The 20,660-nt window shown below is 43.8% G+C and overlaps 1 protein-coding gene across 1 annotated transcript; it reads right to left on the bottom strand.

Annotated features, from left to right (window-relative positions):
- Positions 1 to 2,052: 2,052 nt before the first annotated feature.
- On the bottom strand, positions 2,053 to 20,618 carry znf512 (zinc finger protein 512). The gene is made up of 16 exons (XM_030344981.1): positions 20,321 to 20,618; positions 17,728 to 17,860; positions 16,576 to 16,640; positions 16,334 to 16,386; positions 14,709 to 15,289; positions 14,045 to 14,134; positions 13,584 to 13,706; positions 11,821 to 11,945; positions 11,511 to 11,597; positions 11,301 to 11,399; positions 10,698 to 10,865; positions 6,447 to 6,647; positions 6,072 to 6,173; positions 5,897 to 5,959; positions 5,223 to 5,321; positions 2,053 to 5,116 (listed from the first exon to the last, which is right to left on the bottom strand). The coding sequence occupies exons 2-16, from the start codon at positions 17,825 to 17,827 to the stop codon at positions 4,280 to 4,282; spliced, it is 2,793 nt and encodes a 930-aa protein (XP_030200841.1). The 5' UTR covers positions 17,828 to 17,860; positions 20,321 to 20,618; the 3' UTR covers positions 2,053 to 4,279.
- Positions 20,619 to 20,660: the final 42 nt, after the last annotated feature.

Genomic DNA, 20,660 nt, shown 5'->3' with positions numbered 1-20,660 from the left:
CGTTACATAAAGCGCCAGTACAGGGAAACAAACAAACATGTTGGATTATTTCCATGCGTCGGACCGTCAAGCTGCTCTGGCAGCTCTAATGAACTTACGGGAGTCTTTCCACGAAATGTACAGGATATGTACAGATATTATTACTGAACAGAGAAGGATCTTTTTGGTTTTCGCGGCGCGGATAAGAGAAGAAGGAAGATTACACGCATGCGCTCAGACATGGTGGTCATCATGTAAACGTAGTGTATCTCCACGCGTGCATAATACAATTCCTCTCATTTTGCTTCATAGAGACTAGACTAAACCTTTACCAAATAAAGTGAATTAAAAGCGATCCTGATTCGATTACCTTTTCTAAAGAACACGGCAACTGAGTGTTGTGAAGAAATTTGGAAAGAGAACGCTACAATTTGCATAGAGGTTTTGATTAAAAGCCATTATCTCGTAACCATCCACGCGGTATTCTTAACACGAGCCAAGATACTGTGAAACGACGGTATATGCTGCTGTAGAAGCCAAAAGTTACACGTTTTTAGTAAAACCCGTTTTATTCGCGATGTCATTAGAGGCACTACACTACCCACAATCCTAAAGATGTCTTTGATTGGTGGAGCTCGCTGTTACCATGGAAACGTTTACCTGTCGCTAAGTCACGCCCCCCGTCGTTACCATGACGAACTCGGACAAACAAACCAGCCTTGCTAACAAAAACATTAAAAAATGGTGGTTTTGAAAAAGTTTAGTGCGAAAATGTCTTCAAGGATCAATCGAAAGGGACTACATTACGCTATGGAGGGGTATATTCAAAGACTTTTTCTTGTCCCTTTGTGGCGTGGAAAAAAGGGATAACATATTTCATCTGCCGGACTATGCTGAGGATGTTTTATGAGTCTGTGGTGGCCAGTGCTATTCTGTTTGCTGTTGTGTGCTGCGGCAGCAGACTGAGAGTAGCAGATGCCAACAGACTCAACAAGCTGATCAGGAAGGCCAGTGACGTTGTGGGGGTGGAGCCGGACACTTTGACAGCAGTAGCCGCGTTTACATGGACACATCTGTTCCGCATAGATTTCTATGCGGAACAGAAAATGATCATATATACGCCTCATTCGGAATACAATTATCTGTTCGGCATAGATTCTATGCCGAACAGAAGAGGTGGTGTAGTCCGTTTTAATCGCCATGTATACACTTATTCCGAATAGATTGGGGTTTAACTTAGAGCAGCCGCAGTAGTTCGCAATTGGTCAGCTAGCGGTCAGACTGATGCTCAGCTAGAGGTCAGACTGATGTGGAGCTAGCGGCCCGACTGATGTTGAGCTAGCGGTCAGACTGATGCTCAGCTAGAGGTCAGACTGATGCTCAGTTAGAGGTCAGACTGATGCTCAGCTAGAGGTCAGACTGATGTGGAGCTAGAGGTCAGACTGATGCTCAGCTAGAGGTCAGACTGATGCTCAGCTAGCGGTCAGACTGATACTCAGCTAGAGGTCAGACTGATGCTCAGCTAGAGGTCAGATTGATGTGGAGCTAGCGGTCAGACTGATGCTCAGCTAGAGGTCAGACTGATGCTCAGCTAGCGGTCAGACTGATACTCAGCTAGAGGTCAGACTGATGTGGAGCTAGCGGCAAGACTGATGTGGAGCTAGCGGTCGGACTGATGTGGAGCTAGAGGTCAGACTGATGCTCAGCTAGAGGTCAGACTGATGCTCAGCTAGAGGTCAGACTGATGCTCAGCTAGAGGTCAGACTGATGTGGAGCTAGCGGTCAGACTGATGATGTGATTACGATGGTCTCCAGGCAAGCATTGTGTATGATTTGATCTTAAGGCAAACCCAAGATCTACCAGCTAATGAGATCATCCATGATGAAAGTGTTGTGCCATTTATATAAAATAAAAAAAATGGCCATTTAGCTATAACATTCCTCATCAATGCAATGATGCCTTTTTGTCACCCTCATAAGCAACCGTTCAACTCATGAATTGACTTATGCTAAAAACATTGAGGACAGTAAATGAAAAACCTATTCAATTAAATAAATAGACACTGACCGCAATTTGACCATGAATGGTAGTGCTTTATTTAGTATTAGCTGGTACTAAGAAATAGCAGCACATTACTTCTAGAAAAACAAGAAGGCCTAACAAGTAATGCGTTCAATATATAGGCTATTAACGCAGGCTGAGAGACAACGCCTTTTTCCACGGAATACAAACTATGCCCAACAAAATAGAGAACGCGGTGATACTAAAAATGTTAACTTTACAAATGCAGTTATTCACTTTACCTGGCCTAGACTTAACATGTACTTGAAGTCTAATCTTTTTTTAGACCTTAGAAATCAGAGGTATGGCTCTATTAGTGTGTGCTATGAGTTGGAATGGTACTACAGTACTTTTGAGACCTTAATATTTCAACACGTAGCACCCTTTAGATAAGGGAGTAAAAGAGATATGAGATATCAGAGAATTACAGTAAGTAAAATATAGGACACACTTAAAAGAATTTTCATATCGCCAATATATATTTAATTATCCTTCCCAGAATATTAGATTCCAACAAATGCCTTAAATATTTGTCATTTTTGCCTTGCACTGGAAATAGAAAAAAAAATCTGATTTTGAAGTTTGCCTCAAAGATGCTTCTTGAGATCTCTTTTTGTCAAGAAGCAAGGGCTTTTCTTTGTGCCACTCAGTTGGAAGTGCATTTATGATGTTATCACTTTTGGTCTTAGCCTCAACAGAAATGTTATCTTTTCAGTCAGTGGTTCTATGTATGGTAACTGGACAGTAGTCCAAGCTGAACTTGATACAGATGCCACATACGCCATCTGAGGGAAGGACTTTGAAATGCATTTGAACACAAACAGATTAGTACCTATTCTCAACATATTAGAACTGATTTACAGGGATCATCATTTGATCAATGGGCTAATTAACATACAACTCAAAAAGTATATAAATGTCTCTAATATTTAGTCTAAAGATGATTACATGGAAGAGCACTAACAGGGATTATATCAACACGAGATAAAGAACAAAACATCAATAAATGAACTGAACAAACATGGTAACAAATTTAACAAAGGATAATTGCTTCTTCGTCCATCCGAACTGTACATAGAACACATTTTGAAAATAAAGCGGCACAAACATACAGCAGACAACCATCCAGGAGCGTACGCCACTATATCAAATATAGAAAATGCAGAGTACATAAAACATGACATGCTATTGGTTAAATACACGTGGAGTTTAGTCCAAGAGAGTCCTCCTGTCAGGACGGCACATATAGACAGGAGTCCCTTTCTCAACTGCTCCTTCTTTAATGCGTGTTGGCATGTCACTCATTCTTTCTTGAGGATAAACCTCAGTGCCAGGGTAGGAGGAGACCTCTTCAAATCTTTGTGTGGGCAGAATAGAGTGAAGGTGCTGCATGCTGCCATGCATGGAACCCTTTAACTCCTCCTCAGGTCACCACTGGAGCAATGACAACATGAGGAGTATAAAGTGATGACAACATGAGGAGTAAGAAGTGATGACAACATGAGGAGTAAGAAGTGATGACAAGATGAGGAGTAAGAAGTGATGACAACATGAGGAGTAAGAAGTGATGACAACATGAGGAGTAAGAAGTGATGACAACATGAGAGGAGTAAGAAGGAGGGGATTAGCTATAGAGGAGGACTATCGATATGTTTTACTCATTGTGATACTAGAGTATCTCAGGGTTAAATTATGATCTGGTATGAGTAAAAAAGTAAAAAGTCCAAGTTGTTTAGTATCGAACGAAAGCTAAATATATAGCTGTTGGTGAAGTGCTCGGATCATACATGCATGACCGTGGCATTATTGGTCACCGTATCACCACAACAGGAAGGCAGTTGGCGCAGTCTGCTTTTTCGACCAACAAAATTTCCGGTGGTGCGCGACGAATGGCCCATCTCTGAATGCCCTGTGCACGAGGCCATGATAACGGAATTTTTGGTTCATGCCAACTTGTGCAATACACACACGGCGACATTCAATTAGGTTTAACCGTAAGCTACGGTACTTCCTGTAGATACTTTGCGGTGTCCAAAGCCCGGTCTCATGGCAAGCTACCCTCTTGTGTATGTCTCCTGTTGTTTTCAAATTAAAAAACAACAAAATTCCAAGATGAGAAACAGGTCATATATGAAATAGCTTGATCAGAGTTACAGTTGAAATAAGACAATGGCAAGACATTTCACAAATAAGTAAGACCGTTATTTGACCTCTTGTTGTACAATAAGGTACAGTTCTTTAGGTGTTCCTCTGGCGTTTAGCAGCCTCGTGGTGGACCTCCATGTTCCCAGGCCTCTTCAGGTTCCACTGGTCGATCTGTCTCTGCCTCTCCTGCTGCTCCAGCTCTGATTCGCTGGACGAGCTGCCCGTATTGCTGCTGCTGCTGCTACTACTGCTGCTGCTCCCGCCCACAGCCACTCCCCCCCCCCCTCCTCCTCCTCCTCCTCCGTAAGCGAAGCAATCCTTCCTCCTGCTCTCCGCCTTGCCCCGCTCCGCCTTCTCTCTCCGCTTGCACTCTGAGCCCCCACTCCCCGCTCCTCCGTCCATCGGCCGGGGTTTGTCTACACTCACCATCTCCACCTGGGTCAGCTCTGCCCCCGGCCCGCCCCCGGCCACCACCTCCCTCCGCTCCACCTCCACCCACATGGAGCCCGCGGGCGGCTCCAGCGGGGTGTAGTGGAGGAGTGGTGGCGGTGGCTGCTGCTGCTGCTGCTGCACCTCCTGGCTGAGCTGCGGCTCCATCTGGGGAACACTGTGGCTGTGGTGGTGGTGCTGCTGGTGCTCCAACGCGTGCAGGACGTGGGCCTGGTGCTGCAGGTGATGCAGGGGCTGCAGAGGCTGCTGCAAGGGTTGGTGCTGGATCTGCTGGAGCTGCTGATCGTGCTGGTGGTGTTGATGGTGGTGCTGCTGCTGGTGGTGCTGCAGGTGGTGGTGGTGGAGGTGGTGGTGGTTCATGTGATGCTGGTGGTACTGCTCGATGATGTGCTGGTCCACTCCATGCACCATCTCCTTGGGCCGACTCCGAAGGTACTTTTCAAACTTCTTTGATGCTTTCTTGTTCGTCACAAACCATTCCTGTTCAAGCAACAGCAGGGGAGTGACCAGTCAGACCAATGCAGTTAAGACCTAACCGTGTGTGCATGTTACATCTAGAGAAGAATAAGAGGACTACCGTCTTTACCTGTGAATGAACAGAGTTGATGTGATACTTGACTCCACTCTCGGAATTGAACTCCTTGCCGCAGATCAAACAACGGTATTTCCCCGCCTCAAAGTCACCCTGTAGGAAGAGCAGAAGAGGAACCACTCAGCAGCCACTTGAGTAGAGACTCAGTTGCCCCCAGAGAAGAGACTCAGTTGTTTCAGAATAGAGACTCTGTCAGTCGCCACCAGAGTAGACTCAGTAGCCCCAGAGTAGAAACCTAGTAGCCACTAGAGTAGAGACTCTGTCACCCCAGTGTAGAGACTCAGTCTCCCCCAGAAAAGAGAACAACTCAGTCGCCCCCAGAGTAGAAACTCAGTAGTCACCAGTAGACACAATAGTTGCCCCCTACTGAGTAGACTCAGTAGAGACTCAGTCGTCACCAGAGTAGAAACTCAGTCGTCAACAGAGTAGAGACTCGATCGTCAACAGAGTAGGGACTCAGTACAAACACAGTAGTCTCTCTATAAAAACCACAGCTTGCCTTTATTAAGGGCTGTTATAACTTGCCAGCTTAAATACATGTGAGAGGGAACATCTAACCATGGATTTTAAAACATATTATAGTTGTGTATATTCTATATATGCTGAGCAGAGAGAGTTTGTGCCCAGTTTTGTGTGGGCTCTTGTGTTGGAGATCAATGTGTTCCTACCTTAGTGCAGAGTCCCAGGTGGGCCTTCAGGCCAGAGACACTGGTGTAGGTGCAGCCACAGCCCTGCATGGGAAGAATCCAAGAGATTAACCTTTACAATATCATCTTCATAGAGCATCTGATCATGAACTGAAACATTTCCACATCATGTGACTGTGATATCAATAATGAGGACCTGGTTGGGGCACTGGACCTTCCTCTGCAGCTTCACCTCGTTCTTCCACTTCCTGAGGACCTCCTGGCTGAATGCAGGCAGACCTGGACGGGCGTACTTCAGCTAGTCAGAGGAGAGACATAATGTAGAGATGATGTCATCAAGAGGTGTTCATCTTTTAGGCCTACTTGTAGAAAGAAGAAAAACTGATAGTGAGAGGGAATCTCTCTCTTTCTCAATGATCTATGATCAATAATGTCATCAACTCGCTAAGTGTTATAGGGTTGGTTCTTGTCCTTGTCTGTTCTCTATGACCAAGTCTCTGTTACGGACCATGAAGAAAAGCTATGCTTCACCTCCACTGAAGAAAATGTACAGAACAACAACATCTCTTGCCTTTTTGTCGTCTGGCACGAGGTCCGACTGGAACTTCCTCTTGGGCCAGTCTTTGGGCAGGTCGTTGTGGGCGATCTCGGCCAGGTGGAAGTTGGCCACCTGGGCCGAGGCCCGCTGCACCCGGCCGCTGGCCGTGAGCTCTGGGTCGGCCTCGCTCTGGGCTTTAAGGGCCTCCTCTTCCTCCTCCTGCTGCTGGGGCACCTAGGGAGGAGGACAGACCGTATTCATACTGCTGAGAGACCTGGTCCAGGGTGGAGGACAGACCGTATTCATACTGCTGAGAGACCTGGTCCAGGGAGGGGGACAGACCGTATTCATACTGCTGAGAGACCTGGTCCAGGGAGGGGGACAGACCGTATTTATACTAGTTCTGTTTGAGATCTAAAGGGGAATATCATTTTTTAACACTTCTGAGCAGATTTTCACTCCTAACCAAATTTCTAGGTGCACCTGCAGTATTTAGATATTTAATCTGTATGACACACCCATGACTGATATTGTTGTTCTAATCAACGTGTCGCCCTTTATTTTTCAATAAGCAATTGCATTGTCTTAATATTTTTGTAGACCCATGCAGTTGAGTGAACTTGGGGATGCATATCAGCGCCTGACGTACCTGCAGACTATAACATTTTGATGGTTGTTAAGTGTCATATAACTAATAGCTAGCCAACCCTGTATGATCAATATTTATCCAGAATTGTTATTGATCATGGGATCGTTGTGCCAATAGTTTTGAGCTGGATTACAGAAGAGCTGGATCATTCAAAGGCTGATCATCGGGACGGTGTTGAGATGGGGGTAAAATAACATTAGACGTTATTTCAAATTAAATAACTAATGTGAAAATGGAGGGCGACACATTAATGAGAAGGACAATATCATCACGAGAAGCAGGGATGTGTGTAAACATGAGTCTATCTATTGGGGGCATCTATTGGAGGGGGGGGCGGTGCTCACACGGGTATCAAATATCTAACTGTTGAAGCAGGCTACCTAAAAACAGTTTGGGGTACCCACAGACAGTGACCTTTAAGAGTGTGGCACTGTGGACGGACATGCATTTCATCCTCTTGGGGGAATGAACCACTAGATCAGTTTGACCTTAATAATAAAATATGGGCAGAATCACTGTCTTTGAGAGCGCAAGACTGCCAACCCTGTATGGCAAAAACATAGCTTTGTAAACAGAAGCCGAAATCCAAAAACAGCCACTTTTCGATTGAAAAATTATGATGCTTAAAAGGGACACTGTAGCATTTTAAGTAATGCATTAGCTAAAATCAAGGTCTTCATTCATAAATATGTCCTCATTGCTGTAAAATCACCTCTGCCAATAATCGGACTTGAACGGATAAGTCCTAAGGAGGCACAGGGCTCCAGACTAACTTTTTCCTTGGGTGCACTGGTGCGCCTACATTTTTTATTTGGGTGCACCAGCACGTATTTATGGTGCACCCAAGTTTTGAGTTGTTGAGAAGGGGGGGGGGGGGCGTTGGACCGTGCCTGCCTTGAGTGTGCGAAACAGTTATTTGAGTCATAAAGAATATCGTCAGACAATGCCAAGGGATCGGTTCTGTCCCGAAAAACCCTCTGTCTCCGGAGAGACGCCTGTACGATATGTGCGCCGAGGTCCATGGGAACACCCACAAATGGTGACGCCATTATCGGAGGAGGGACTAGGAAGCTGCGCACGCCGATATAAGTAGCCGATCTCCGGGTGGACTCGCTGAAAAGCTGCTCCCGACCAGGTTTGGTTGCGAGCGTAATGGCGCGTTTCCACTGCAGGGTGCGGAACGGATCGGATCGCAAAGGTGCGGGTCGGATCGCGTTTCCACCGCCAAAAGTGGGCGTGACCCGGACTTTGCCGTACCCGTTCCGGCCCCATTCTCGGGACTCCTCCGTTGCGGTACCCAAAACAAGACCAGACGCCTGAAAGGGTCCCGTGAAATTCTGGCTACACCCCCCCTCCGTTGATTGGTCAACAGAATCGTCACTTCCGGGTGACGCGGGGATAAAATCAAACAAACAGTAGCCTCGAGGTATTATTCTTTACAATTAACATGTCGCGTAAAAAGCTTGCTTGGGCGAACAAGGAGGTGGAGACGTTCGTCTGCATTCTTGGGGAGGAAGACGTTGTTTACGATGTTTACGTAGCTGCCGCGTCGATCGACATCCGGCCTACCACCAAGGGTACTGTCGGCAGTGGAAACGCGACCTCGGAACTGAGCTGGGCTATACCGCCCCCTCCCTACCGCACCTTTGCGAACCGATCCGTTCCGCACCCTGCAGTGGAAACGCGGCATAAGTCACCATGGTGATACAGCGACGCTTAAAGAGATCGACTTTCATGGTACAGCTAACCCAGGCTTTCAGCTCAACATACCTCGCTAACCTAATCGAGCTTCGTAGCATAGGCCCCTGGATTGGGCTTCGCGGGTTTGTTTACCGGCGTTGCTATTGTTACCGGTCTTGCGTGTTCCAACGGTTTATTAGGTATCTAATAAATCGCTGTCTAATCAATACTTCATTCACTGCCTCTTCCGTGGTTATCACAATATTATGAATAGACTGCTGTACCAGATAAAAGAGAGAAAAAGTTAAAAAGGTTTAAAGAGCTAATGAACTATTACATTTTTTCAAAGGGACGCGAAGTTCTCGCGACAAGTAAATCAATGATACTGTCTGAATTACATGCATTTCTCATTGCTTGGTTGTGTAATTCATTATACAGGCAGCATAACGGTATAACATGTTAGAGCAAGTTAAAGCCTAAACAGCCTCATTGGTGGATAGCAGCATAGGCTATGTTTGATTGAATAAGGGTTGCATTTCATGCCTACTAGCTACTAGCTTTCTTCCTCACCCTACCATTGAATCCCCTAATGGTGATGATCTCTGACAATGAATGTTTGACTACTAATTAATAACTATTAATTAATTAATTATTACACATAGTTCATGCATTGAAGAGCAATCTAAGCACTAGTAGAAAATGTGTGTTTGTTGTGTGTCAAATTGTTAACTGATGCTATAGGTTAGACTACGACATAGTAAAGTTACCAATAAAGACAATATAAACATGGCAACATAATTCACTATCTTGCTCAAGGAGTAATAATTACTCATTACATGCTCACACTAATGATTCAATAGAGTTTGAAGTTTGTTTGAAATAACGTACCTCATCACTCCCGAAAGAAAACTTGATGAGGTAGTATTGGATGCCATGCTGTCAAGGCTTCTTGGCATATACTGCCTACCGTAGTTGCAACCAGGTTGCGACTTCCATTTGTAAAAGCGATCACTATTTGTTTGGATGCAATATATAATTTGACGACTAGATGGGAGTAATTCCTACACAGTGTCCCTTTAAGCGAGAAGACAAATTACAATGTGATAGGGAAACATAAAAAGATATGTCTTTGTCACAAGGTAAATCTTTGATCAAGTATATCGTTAGTATTCTCTTTAGTTAATCATTTTCTCCACTTTCCTTTAACTATTAAATATCTGTTAATAAATGTCCAACATAAGACGGGAACATGTCCATCATAAGACTGGTCCAACGTAAGACTTGTACATGTCCAAACTAAGACTAGTACAACATAAGACTGGTACAACATAAGACTGGTACATGCCCAACATAAGACTGGTATATTTCCATCATAAGACTGTTTTGTGTCCATCATAAGACTGGTACAACATAAGACTGGTACATGTCCAACGTAAGACTGATACAACAAAAGACTGGTAGTCAAACATCAGACTAGTACATGTCCAACATAAGACAGATATATGACCAAAATAAGACTGGTACATGTCCAACATTAGACTGGTCCAACATAAGACTTGTAAAACATAAGACTGGTACATGTTAGGGCTGGGTGATTAATCGAATTTTGATCGTGATTTTGATTTTAGCGTAAAACTATCAAAAAATTAACATAATTAATTATTATTTTTTTATGATGTTTCATACAAAGGGCAGAACAGATGGATACATATCTCTATTATTTTAGATAGGAACATTTTCTATTTGACCATTTTGTGCATTTTTGTTAGGCGAAATTTCAAAGTTCTGTGTTCCAAAGTTTCTTTTGGGAGAGACATGCTGAATTAATACAACATGTTTTCAAACTCAAAAATAATTGTTTGAATAATCGTGATTTCAATATTGACCAAAATAATCATGATTATGATTTTTCCCATTATCAAGCAGCCCTAGTACACGTCCAATGTGAGACTTACGGGGGCATGCTCTGACTTGAGGTGGTACTCCAGACCGGCCTTTGACTTGTAGGCCTTCCCACAGTGAGAGCAGTTGAGCAGCATCTTCTCCAGCTCAGACTCCTGCTTACCACACTTCTTCATGTGGTACACATAGCCCATGATGCTAGTGAAGCCTGAAGTGCAGCCCTATCAAAGAGAAGAGGAAAAGATACCAGACACCATTATACTCAGAAAATGGAACTGAAGAGTGATAACAAGGACTCAACAAAACAAATGTCACACGCGCTTATCTCATAGACAAGTTGAAAAACACAGAAATGCTTTTTTGTTGAAGTTAACTCTGAATGAATGTCTGCATCCTTAACGTATTAACCACAACACTTAAAAGTTCAATTATGATAAGAATTGTGAAATATGTGAACATCTTGGTTGAATATGGTTAAAAAAGTTGTATGCCATTGCATGTCTTGGTTGCGTTGATTTTGAACAGCCCTTTCCCAGCCTATTTAACTGGTGGTGTGTGTGAGTTACCTGCAATACCAGTTAAACTTAATGCGGCATGACTTCATATTTTTCAAAAATCAAATGGCAAACTTGCTTGATGCACTGTCACAGCCTTACCTCGCGGGAACACTTTAACTTTCCAAGTCTCTTCAGAATTTTGCGCAGTTTCTCTTTGACAGCACGTTCGTCCAAGCCTTGGGAATCGTCCAGAGAGGGCTAGAGAGGGAGAAAATGCAGCCCAAATTTTGCAACAAATAACTGACTTGACGAAATAAAACACAAATGAATAGTCTTACAAGTTGGTGAAACATGTGTGAATATTCTTACCAAGTTGCTATGGTCGGCCATGACGTGGTACTTCATCCCAGTTGAAGACTTGAGTTGTTTCCCACAGTGTGGACAGCTGAACGGTTGCTGCAGACGTCACACAAGAGTTTACTTCTTTACAACTAAATTGTCTTTATACCCAGTTGCTGAAAATCCCATAACCCGCTGATATGTTAATACTTAACTAGTAGAATGAGCAGTTAGGCTAACCTAAACTCCCACAGTCATTATACCTCCAAGGGACCCTCCCTTGATTGTATACAAGCTTACATTCTATGGACAATATCTTGGTGCTTTGACCAATACCCACCAGGCGGCAGTTCTCCATGTGTTTCTTCAAGCCCTCTACGGTCTTCCTGCTGACACTCTTGCACTTGGGACAGGTCACTCTTCCTTTGGCCACGATATGCAGCTGCCAGCGCTCCTCTTGGCTGCCTGTCCATCCAACAGACAATAGGATTCAGTAACTGGGATACTGTTAAGGGCCTTTATTCTACCACCAGGTGGGAGTGGGATACTGTTAAGGGCCCTTATTCTACCACCAGGTGGGAGTGGGATCAGTCATTGCAGCACGTTTCAAATCTGCCCTATCCTTAGACTTGGTGACATCGCAAGTGGGAGAGTCCGCCCAGTACAAGCGATGGTCACCACTGAAGGCACAGTCCCTGAACACAGGCGGAACAGCTACCTCTGGGGCAGTTGGCTGTAATTGGCTGGGCTAAAATGTAGCAAATTACAGCAGTTTGATCTGAGAAATTGAATGAAACATAATCACTGTCAATGGTTGTCTACTCTCAGCATTAGGGACGCTTTTGCTACCAACAGCAGTATTCTCACTGAATTCACCATTTCCTTAGTTTTCCAATTTTCTTCCATATTTGAGGGCTGTTCCAGAAATACCAATAGCAAACAGATGGAGATTAAGACATTTTAGTTGATGGTATCACTAAGGTCAAGAAGAATGAGAATGTTAAGTGAACCAGAGTCAGCAGACATTAGGAGGTTAACTACACGTAGAAGGGCAGTCTCTGTGCTGTGACAGGAGCAGAAGCCAGATTGAAAGGGCTCATGCAGATCGTGGTGGCTGTGAAAGGTGTACAGTTGTGAGGCCACCGCTCTTTCCAGTATCTTGGCCATGAAGGGAAGGTTGGAGATAGGGCGATAGTTTAGTAGAGATGTGGGGTCAGAACCATTTTCTTTGATAATGGGTGTAACTGCAGCAGTTTTATTGGCAGCAGGCACAACACTGGATTTGAGGCAGCTTGTGTTTACAACCCATGTAATGGGTTGTAAACACATGGGTTTTACCATGAAAACATTTTACATGGTATGTAGTAATCTGATGTCCCAATAATTAAGTTTGTGCTTTCTTAGATAGTAAACTTTATAGTTGCAGTCAGATCATTAATTAAACATGATTAATTTGAAATTGGTATCAGATAACTTATTGTTGTCTTACCCTGGTGCCATTGAAACGTATGGTGAGCTGCGAAACAAATATTTAGATCCTTCATAACCAATCTAATAAATATTTCTCATTATGTGTATTAAACAATTGAAACGGGTCCATTCATACCACGGTGTAGGTCTGTCATTGAATGCATGGCAGTGAGAGGACTGTTTTTGAAAAGCTTCAGTCAGGGAAGCCTTTATCAGGGAAGCTGACTGTCGAGCTATTCAAAGCAAAGCTGAAAACCTACCTCTACAGTCTTTGGTTTGGAACACAGGGGTGCCAAACGATTGGTATGATATAATTCTGTAGCTATGAGAGGCAGTGCATCATAAGCAATCCATGAGGTTTTAGCTAGGTCCCATCAACAGCAGCATGTCCTCCTCCCCTGGCCTGTGTAAATGGACAGCATTTACACAGCGCTTTTCTAACCAGTGTCCACTCAAAGCGCTTTACAATATGCCTAACATTCACACAACGACGGAAGTGAAGTCAACAATATTAGGCGACAGCCAGTTAGGGTGAGGTGTCTTACTCAGAGACACCATGACACCGGGGATCGAACTAACAACCTAGCGGTTAACATGACCCCGCTCTACCTCCTGAGCCACAGTGTCTTTCACCTGGAGGGTAGGAAGGGAGCTCCTTCCTGGAGGGGGGGAGCAGCGGTCTGGGCTCCTCGCTGGGCCGGGCCGCGTTGTGCTCTGCGTTGCTCTGGAGGTCTCTTACGTCCACCGAGTCTGAACCTACAGGACGTCACACAGGGAGACAGGTTGACTAATAGTAGATTAGTGTTCCTGTTTTTACTAATACCCAGACCTGCACTACACTGAGCTATTCGGGTCCTGCTGGTGAAGAAGGATGCAGTCGATACGTTGGTAAGGGGACCAGCGGTACTTTGGTTCATTTTAGAAGATATGTAAAACTCAATGCGCTCCATGTGGATGCATGCTGCAAACTGCGATACTTTGTGTACGTGTGCATGAATTTATTTATTCAGCTGCTTCCTTCAATGCAAGAGAACTTTGCATATTTTTAAGGAACTTGCTAGAAGAGTTTTTATACTATATAAAGTATTACTTACCAGAGGTTTTGTTTTCTGGGGCCTGTTGATAGGTGATTACCGGCTGATTCCTCTCAACTTCGACTCTCTGGCTCTTCTTTAAAGGCAAGTCTTGAAAAAGTACACAAAATGGTTGATTAATTGTATTTTGTCTGAGCGCACACTGCACACGTGTACTTGTGTATACAAGCACTAGTCCAGCAAATCATTAACAGTCGAAAATCACTTTGAAGTAATTTTAACAACGTCTTAAAAATACTTTATGTTGATGTCGGCAAAGCTTTTGAGCAGGATATATCGTTAAATTGTCAAAAGCCTTCTCATTTACGCAGTCATGCATTGTTGAGAGGCTGTAACATGAACTAACATTAAAATCTGTGTTTAGAAGCGTATCACATTAGCTCTACAACAGTAAAATAAGAAAGGAAAATAAACTGTTTCCAGCAGAGATGTGGGTGTAACACATGAACTGAATAAAATACTGGTTAAAGCTGACTTTCAATAAGTGTAAAGTAGTGGAAACACAACACACACACACACACACACACACACACACACACACACACACACACACACACACACACACACACACACACACACACACACACACACACACACACACACACACACACACACACACACGTCTATATTTATTCAATTTCTAATAGACAATGTGTGTGCCTACCAGGTCTCCAGACTTGTGCTTCTCCTCGGTCCCTGGCGGCTGAGCCCCAGGCCTGGTCCTGGCTGCGCCCAGCACCCCAGCCCTGCCCGTTCCCAGAGAGGGGTCTGTCCCGTCCAGGCTCACGCCCCGGGTTCCAAGCCTGATCCTGGGCTCGGTCCCTCCCAGAGCTCCAGGCCTGTTCGGGGCCCCTCTCCCGCCCGCTGGCCCATGCCTGTTCGGTGTGGCCTCGCTCCCTTCCTGGGATCCAGCTCTGGTCTTGCCCCGGGTGTCCCGATCGGTCTCTACTGGAACTCCAGAGCTGCTCCTGGGGCCGCTCTCGACCCGCAGCCCAGCTCTGGGCCTCAGAGAGCCTCTCCCGACTGGGGTTCCAGGGCTGGGCCTGAGGCTGGGGCCTCATCCTGCCCGGCTCCGGGGCCGTAGGCCAGGCGTCCTTGGCTACCAGCCTTGGTGGCAGCCTGGCAGCGGGCTGGGCTACAGAGCCCATGTCCGAGCCGTTGGCCAGGGGGCCTGAAGACATCACAGAGCAGCTGGTGGTGGGGTACTCCAGCGGGCCCCCCGGGACGCCCTGGGGGTCCTCAAACCTGGACGGTGGAGAGAAACATGGAGGGGTGGCCCTTTACACTGTCCTTGGAACAGCTCCAGTCAGCGTGAAATAAGTAATGCAACAGCCTGTAAAATAATGTACTCATCATGTAAGAACATTACAGAACAGCCTGTAACTATCCATGTAAAAAGCAACGTAACAACCGTTAACATCATGAACGTATGTAATGCCATCTGTTACAGCCTTTCACTACAGTGTGGTTAGTGAGCGAGCAAGGTTAAGGTAAGGTTAAGGACCGGTCATTAAAGTGGGGTTAGTGAGTTTAGGTAAGGTTAAGGACCTGCCTGTCACTTCAGTGGGGTTAGTGAGTTAAGGTAAGAGAGCATTGTTTGCCAAGTCTTCCAATAACGCAAGATAAGCCATTGCACTACATTTCAAACAATTATTTTATACGGTTTGACACCAATTTGTCTGTTAAAAATTAGACTAAGGAGTAATTGAATATTTTTTTCAAATTAAAGGAAACACGGGACATATGTGTATTTTGATTGCATAATGCATATGTTGGCACTCTTAATATTTTTCTTTTTGCTCGTAATATCGGCAGAGCTGTGCTTATAGAGCCGTGCTTATATTTTAAATACCTATGTATAAGTACATTTAGGTCAATTCCATACTTTGCGTGGCAATGTTCGTAAGCACTCCTTGCGCACAAATCTGTAAAAAGTACGGTTGATAAATGAGGCCCAAGAACTGGATTGTTCCAAATGCTTATTGATCTTGTCAAACTGAGTAAAAGTTTAGTGGTGTTAACGGAAACCCAAAAGCCGAAATTAATGCAGTTGAAGAGGTGTTCCCCGGTCCAGCTGTTAACACCGCTAGACCCACGCTAAGACCGCAGACTCAATACTCTGGTAACTATAGCTCAGAGTGGTGAATCAGGTTAACATAACTAATCAGGTTATCATAACCAATCATTAGCATTACCAAATAATGCCTTGGTTTAAAGTGTATAAATCTGTGACATGTCCAGGAAATTACAACGATTTCAGCGAATAATGTGGTTAAATATGTCACTCACCTCTTCCTACCATAAGTCCTTTTCATTTTATGAGCGTCTTGGGCCTCGTCACTCTAAAATGTTCAAGTACATAACCGTAGAGTAAAACCCAGCCACGTGCATGATGGTCACAGATTGGCAGTATTAGAAAAGGGACACAAACACCATCAACAAAAGAGGTGTTTCTCATATGCATCGATACCATTGTTGTTAACAACTTATGTTTGCTATTAACAGGTCTGTATAGATGGCTTGATTCTTACCTTTGAATGTCCAAGGACGCTCAACTCAAAGGCTCTGTCTGGCAGTCGGTGAACCACTGTTACCACTAAATGAAAGGGTTTTGTTACACACAGTCTGGTACTTAAATAAATGAATGAACACACAACTACAACAAGGAGGGCAGAAGGTGATGTCTGGTCCCATGTACATACGCTGGATGTACAGACACTGGATGCACAGACACTGGATGGACAGACACTTGATGTACAGACGCTGGATGGATAGAAACTAGATGGACAGACACTGGATGGACACACTGGATTGACAAACAATGGATGGACAGACACTGGATACAAGTAAAGATATGTTTCTTGGAGGTTGATGGTGTGTCCAAGCATGTTGGTGTAGGATACTATGCTATCTAGTAACAGGGATCATAATTCATAACCAACATCCAGAAAAGTGTGTCATAACGGGAACTCAAGTGGTTCGTGTTTCCAATGAGAGCGTTCCCGCCAGCGCTGCAAACAGCCGCTCAGCACTGCTCTAAACCTTCATGATCAACCGTTGTATTCACCTTAAAACAACGCCTACAGTCATTGGTTCATTGCATCCTAAGCGCAGGATTTGGAGGTAATTTACTTGAAAACTAAAACCACTCACCCTGGCGAAATCTGACGACAGCTGTCCGTTAGTTCTTTTGATCCCAATTTGTGAACCCAGCCTCAAACTAAAAACGTATTTGCCTCCATGCAAACAATTTCAGTTTATCTCCATTATAGTACAAGGTTTGCAGTACAAGGAAGCTTCGATCGTCTACTGACTATAGTGTGTAAATCGTTAATATCATTTGAACATTTATAATTTTTTAAACGATATGGATCGGTTCCAATATATTTATATATTTCCTTCTGGTATCTTTCTTGATTATTTGAACACTGTTTACCTTAAAAGAGTACTGCTGCTTGACGTTCTTCACTTCCTGCCTGCCATCTTAAGTTTGCCAACATGCCCGACACGTGATTGCAAAGAACAAATTGACCCCCAGAAAAATAATAACTAATTTGCATTAAAACATTTAAGCCATATTTTAACAGATGTTTGAAAGATTTGTCAGAGGCACCAAATGATATTTTGTACCATTTAGAATCAATAAATAGAACTAAGTTATGATCACATGCAGGGCTGTTTACCTGGACATGGCACACCGCCCTTGGGCTGAGCCTGGCCCGACTTCCTCTTCCTTGGCGCATATGGAGGGGACATGTCCCCACCGATGTGTGAGTGGTCCATTGTTGGAGCTTCGGTGCACCTCACAGATAAATGCTGGGAACACACACAAACACTCTGACAACTGACCACAGTAATATAATCATCCTTCCAGCCAACCACCAACTCATTATAATAACTCTGCTGGTATTTTGCCATATTCACAAATCTAAAACGTTTGTGGAGGTCTCATTAATTTACATACATAAATACACAAGGTACACGTGAGACTTCTGTTGGGTTGGATCATCAGATTGGTTCTCACAATCAAATGATAACAGCAGTAAACTCTATGACTCAATATTGCTCCATATAACTTTGTGACTATCAAATTCATCATCACAGTACCTCATAGTATACCCACACTCCTACATCAGACCACCTCATAGTATACACAAACTCCTACATCAGATCAGACCACCTCATAGTATACCCACTCCTACATCAGACCACCTCATAGTATACCCACTCCTACATCAGACCACCTCATAGTATACCCACTCCTACATCAGACCACCTCATAGTATACCCACTCCTACATCTGACCACCTCATAGTATACCCACTCCTACATCTGACCACCTGATAGTATACACACTCCTACATCTGACCACCTGATAGTATACACACTCCTACATCTGACCACCTGATAGTATAGACACACTCCTACATCTGACCACCTGATAGTATACCCACTCCTACATCAGACCACCTGATAGTATACCCACACTCCTACATCAGACCACCTCATAATATAGCCACAACAGCCACAACACCAACAGTTACAAATTGCATACATGCGTTTTACGTTTTTTTGCAAAGATATAAACACAATATATCAATAGAGTTGTACCTGTTTTCCATGAATGTCAAATAAGAAATAATTGTCAGTGCATCTGAAACATATTTGTGATTCAAATTGATATTGCGAATAATTTGTGGATCTTGCTCTGTCTCTTTAAGATATAATCAATAGTATGCTTCATGATCTTCTCATCATAGCAGGAAAAGTACCTCACATTATCAATTTATGACAGTAACCGTATCTATCATGATAGTACTTATGATGCTCTTTGTGATCAATTCATTGTAGTACTATAGTACTCATTATGATAGTACTAAGAGTACTCAGTATGATAGTACTAATAGTACCTTTTCATGATAGTACTGGTACTCTTTGTGATCCATTCGTGATAGTGTTAATAGTGCTAACATGATACATTCATGACGGTACTAATAGTACTCTTCATGATCCACTCAGTACAGTACTTATAGTACTCTTCATCAAGCATTCATGATAGTGGACTACTAATAGTAGGCCTACTCTTCAATATACATACATAACAGTACTAATAGTACTCTTCATGATACATACATGACAGTAGTAATAGTACACTTCATGATGCATGCTAGTGGACTACTAAAAGTACTCTTACATTCATGACAGTAGTAATAGTACTCTTCATCTAACATTCATGACAGTAGTAATAGTACTCTTCATGATACATTCATGACAGTACTATAGTACTCGTCTCTTCATGATACATACATGACAGCCCTAATAGTACCCTTCATGATACATTCATGACAGTACTAAAGTACTCTTCATGATAGTACTAATAAGTAATCTTCGTGAACCATTTCTTGAACTTGATGCCATGCTCCCTGAAATGATGGCACAATCACAACCCGACGTTCCCTGATTTATTCAGGGAATCATTACAGAGTGAGACGTTTAAGGATAATTGTTTGTTTGCCTTCCTAATATTTACCCTAATTAACAGCCTACTTAACTAATATAGCATTTCAGAAAAATACCATGGGATCTCACTTTAAAAAAGAGGAGTCGCATTGTTTATTTTACAACATGCAAATAACAGTGCTTCGTAGTTTGTGTTTGAAATCGTTTAAATGCTAAGAAATAATATTTTATAATCTATCTGAGGACACATGATCATAGTCCTTGGTTCCCTCTCACCTCCCAGTAGGCCTGCAAAACTCCTGCAAAAACTGAAATGGTCACACAAAGTTGCAACTGCACAAAACGCTATAAATAACAATATTATATAACGTACAAAATAACATTAGATATTCATAAGAGTAAAATGTGAATAATAATAATAATATACTATTATTAATAAATGCATAATAAATGTGTTTGTTTTATGAAGCGAAGATGGATTATAGATCCATGGGATTGAACCCCACCTGGTTGGTTACAGCCAGGGTTTAACATTATAGATATGGATAATAAGATAATAGATTTTAAAAGTAGAAAATAGCGGTGATCATGGATCAACAAATGAAATCCATAAGGCTGTGCATATCGCTTAAAAAGCAACCACCATCGTATCACTCTGCATAGCCGCACAAAAAAAAGAGTTGCTTTCCCCTTTCGACCGAGAACAGAGCACGGTGCTCTGCGGAGCCGAGCCCTGCAACCTGCAGCCTTCTCAGTCCTCTTTGTATTTGCGGACTGTTGATCTAAGATCTTTCCCCCAGACTGTAGCATACGTACCCTCCCTCTGCAGGGTTGGCCTCCATGTCTCCCCGAGCTAGTCCTCCTCCTCGGCCTGCACCCCGGCTCTGATCCGAGGCACGGTGGGGGAACGCGGGCCTACTCAAGGAAAACCCGCCGCAGAAAGAGTAATCTCGGTCAGAATCTGTAAATGACGAAACGCAGACAAACGCCACAATAAGTCCTCTACAGATCACTCAGAACGGCCATTCGCGACATCCCTCGGTTGGTTGAAACGCCCTCCGTGTGCGGAGCGCAAATAAGGATGTGGGACCCGCGGCTCCGGGGGCGGGGCCTGGTATGGACCGGGAGGGCGGGGCCTTGTCTCGACCGGGTGGGC

Source organism: Gadus morhua, chromosome 21 (genome assembly GCF_902167405.1).
Source record: "Gadus morhua chromosome 21, gadMor3.0, whole genome shotgun sequence".
NCBI classification, from domain to species: domain Eukaryota; kingdom Metazoa; phylum Chordata; class Actinopteri; order Gadiformes; family Gadidae; genus Gadus; species Gadus morhua.
The sequence above is the reverse complement of the archived record's forward strand: the minus strand, read 5'-3'. Positions and strand labels throughout refer to the sequence as shown.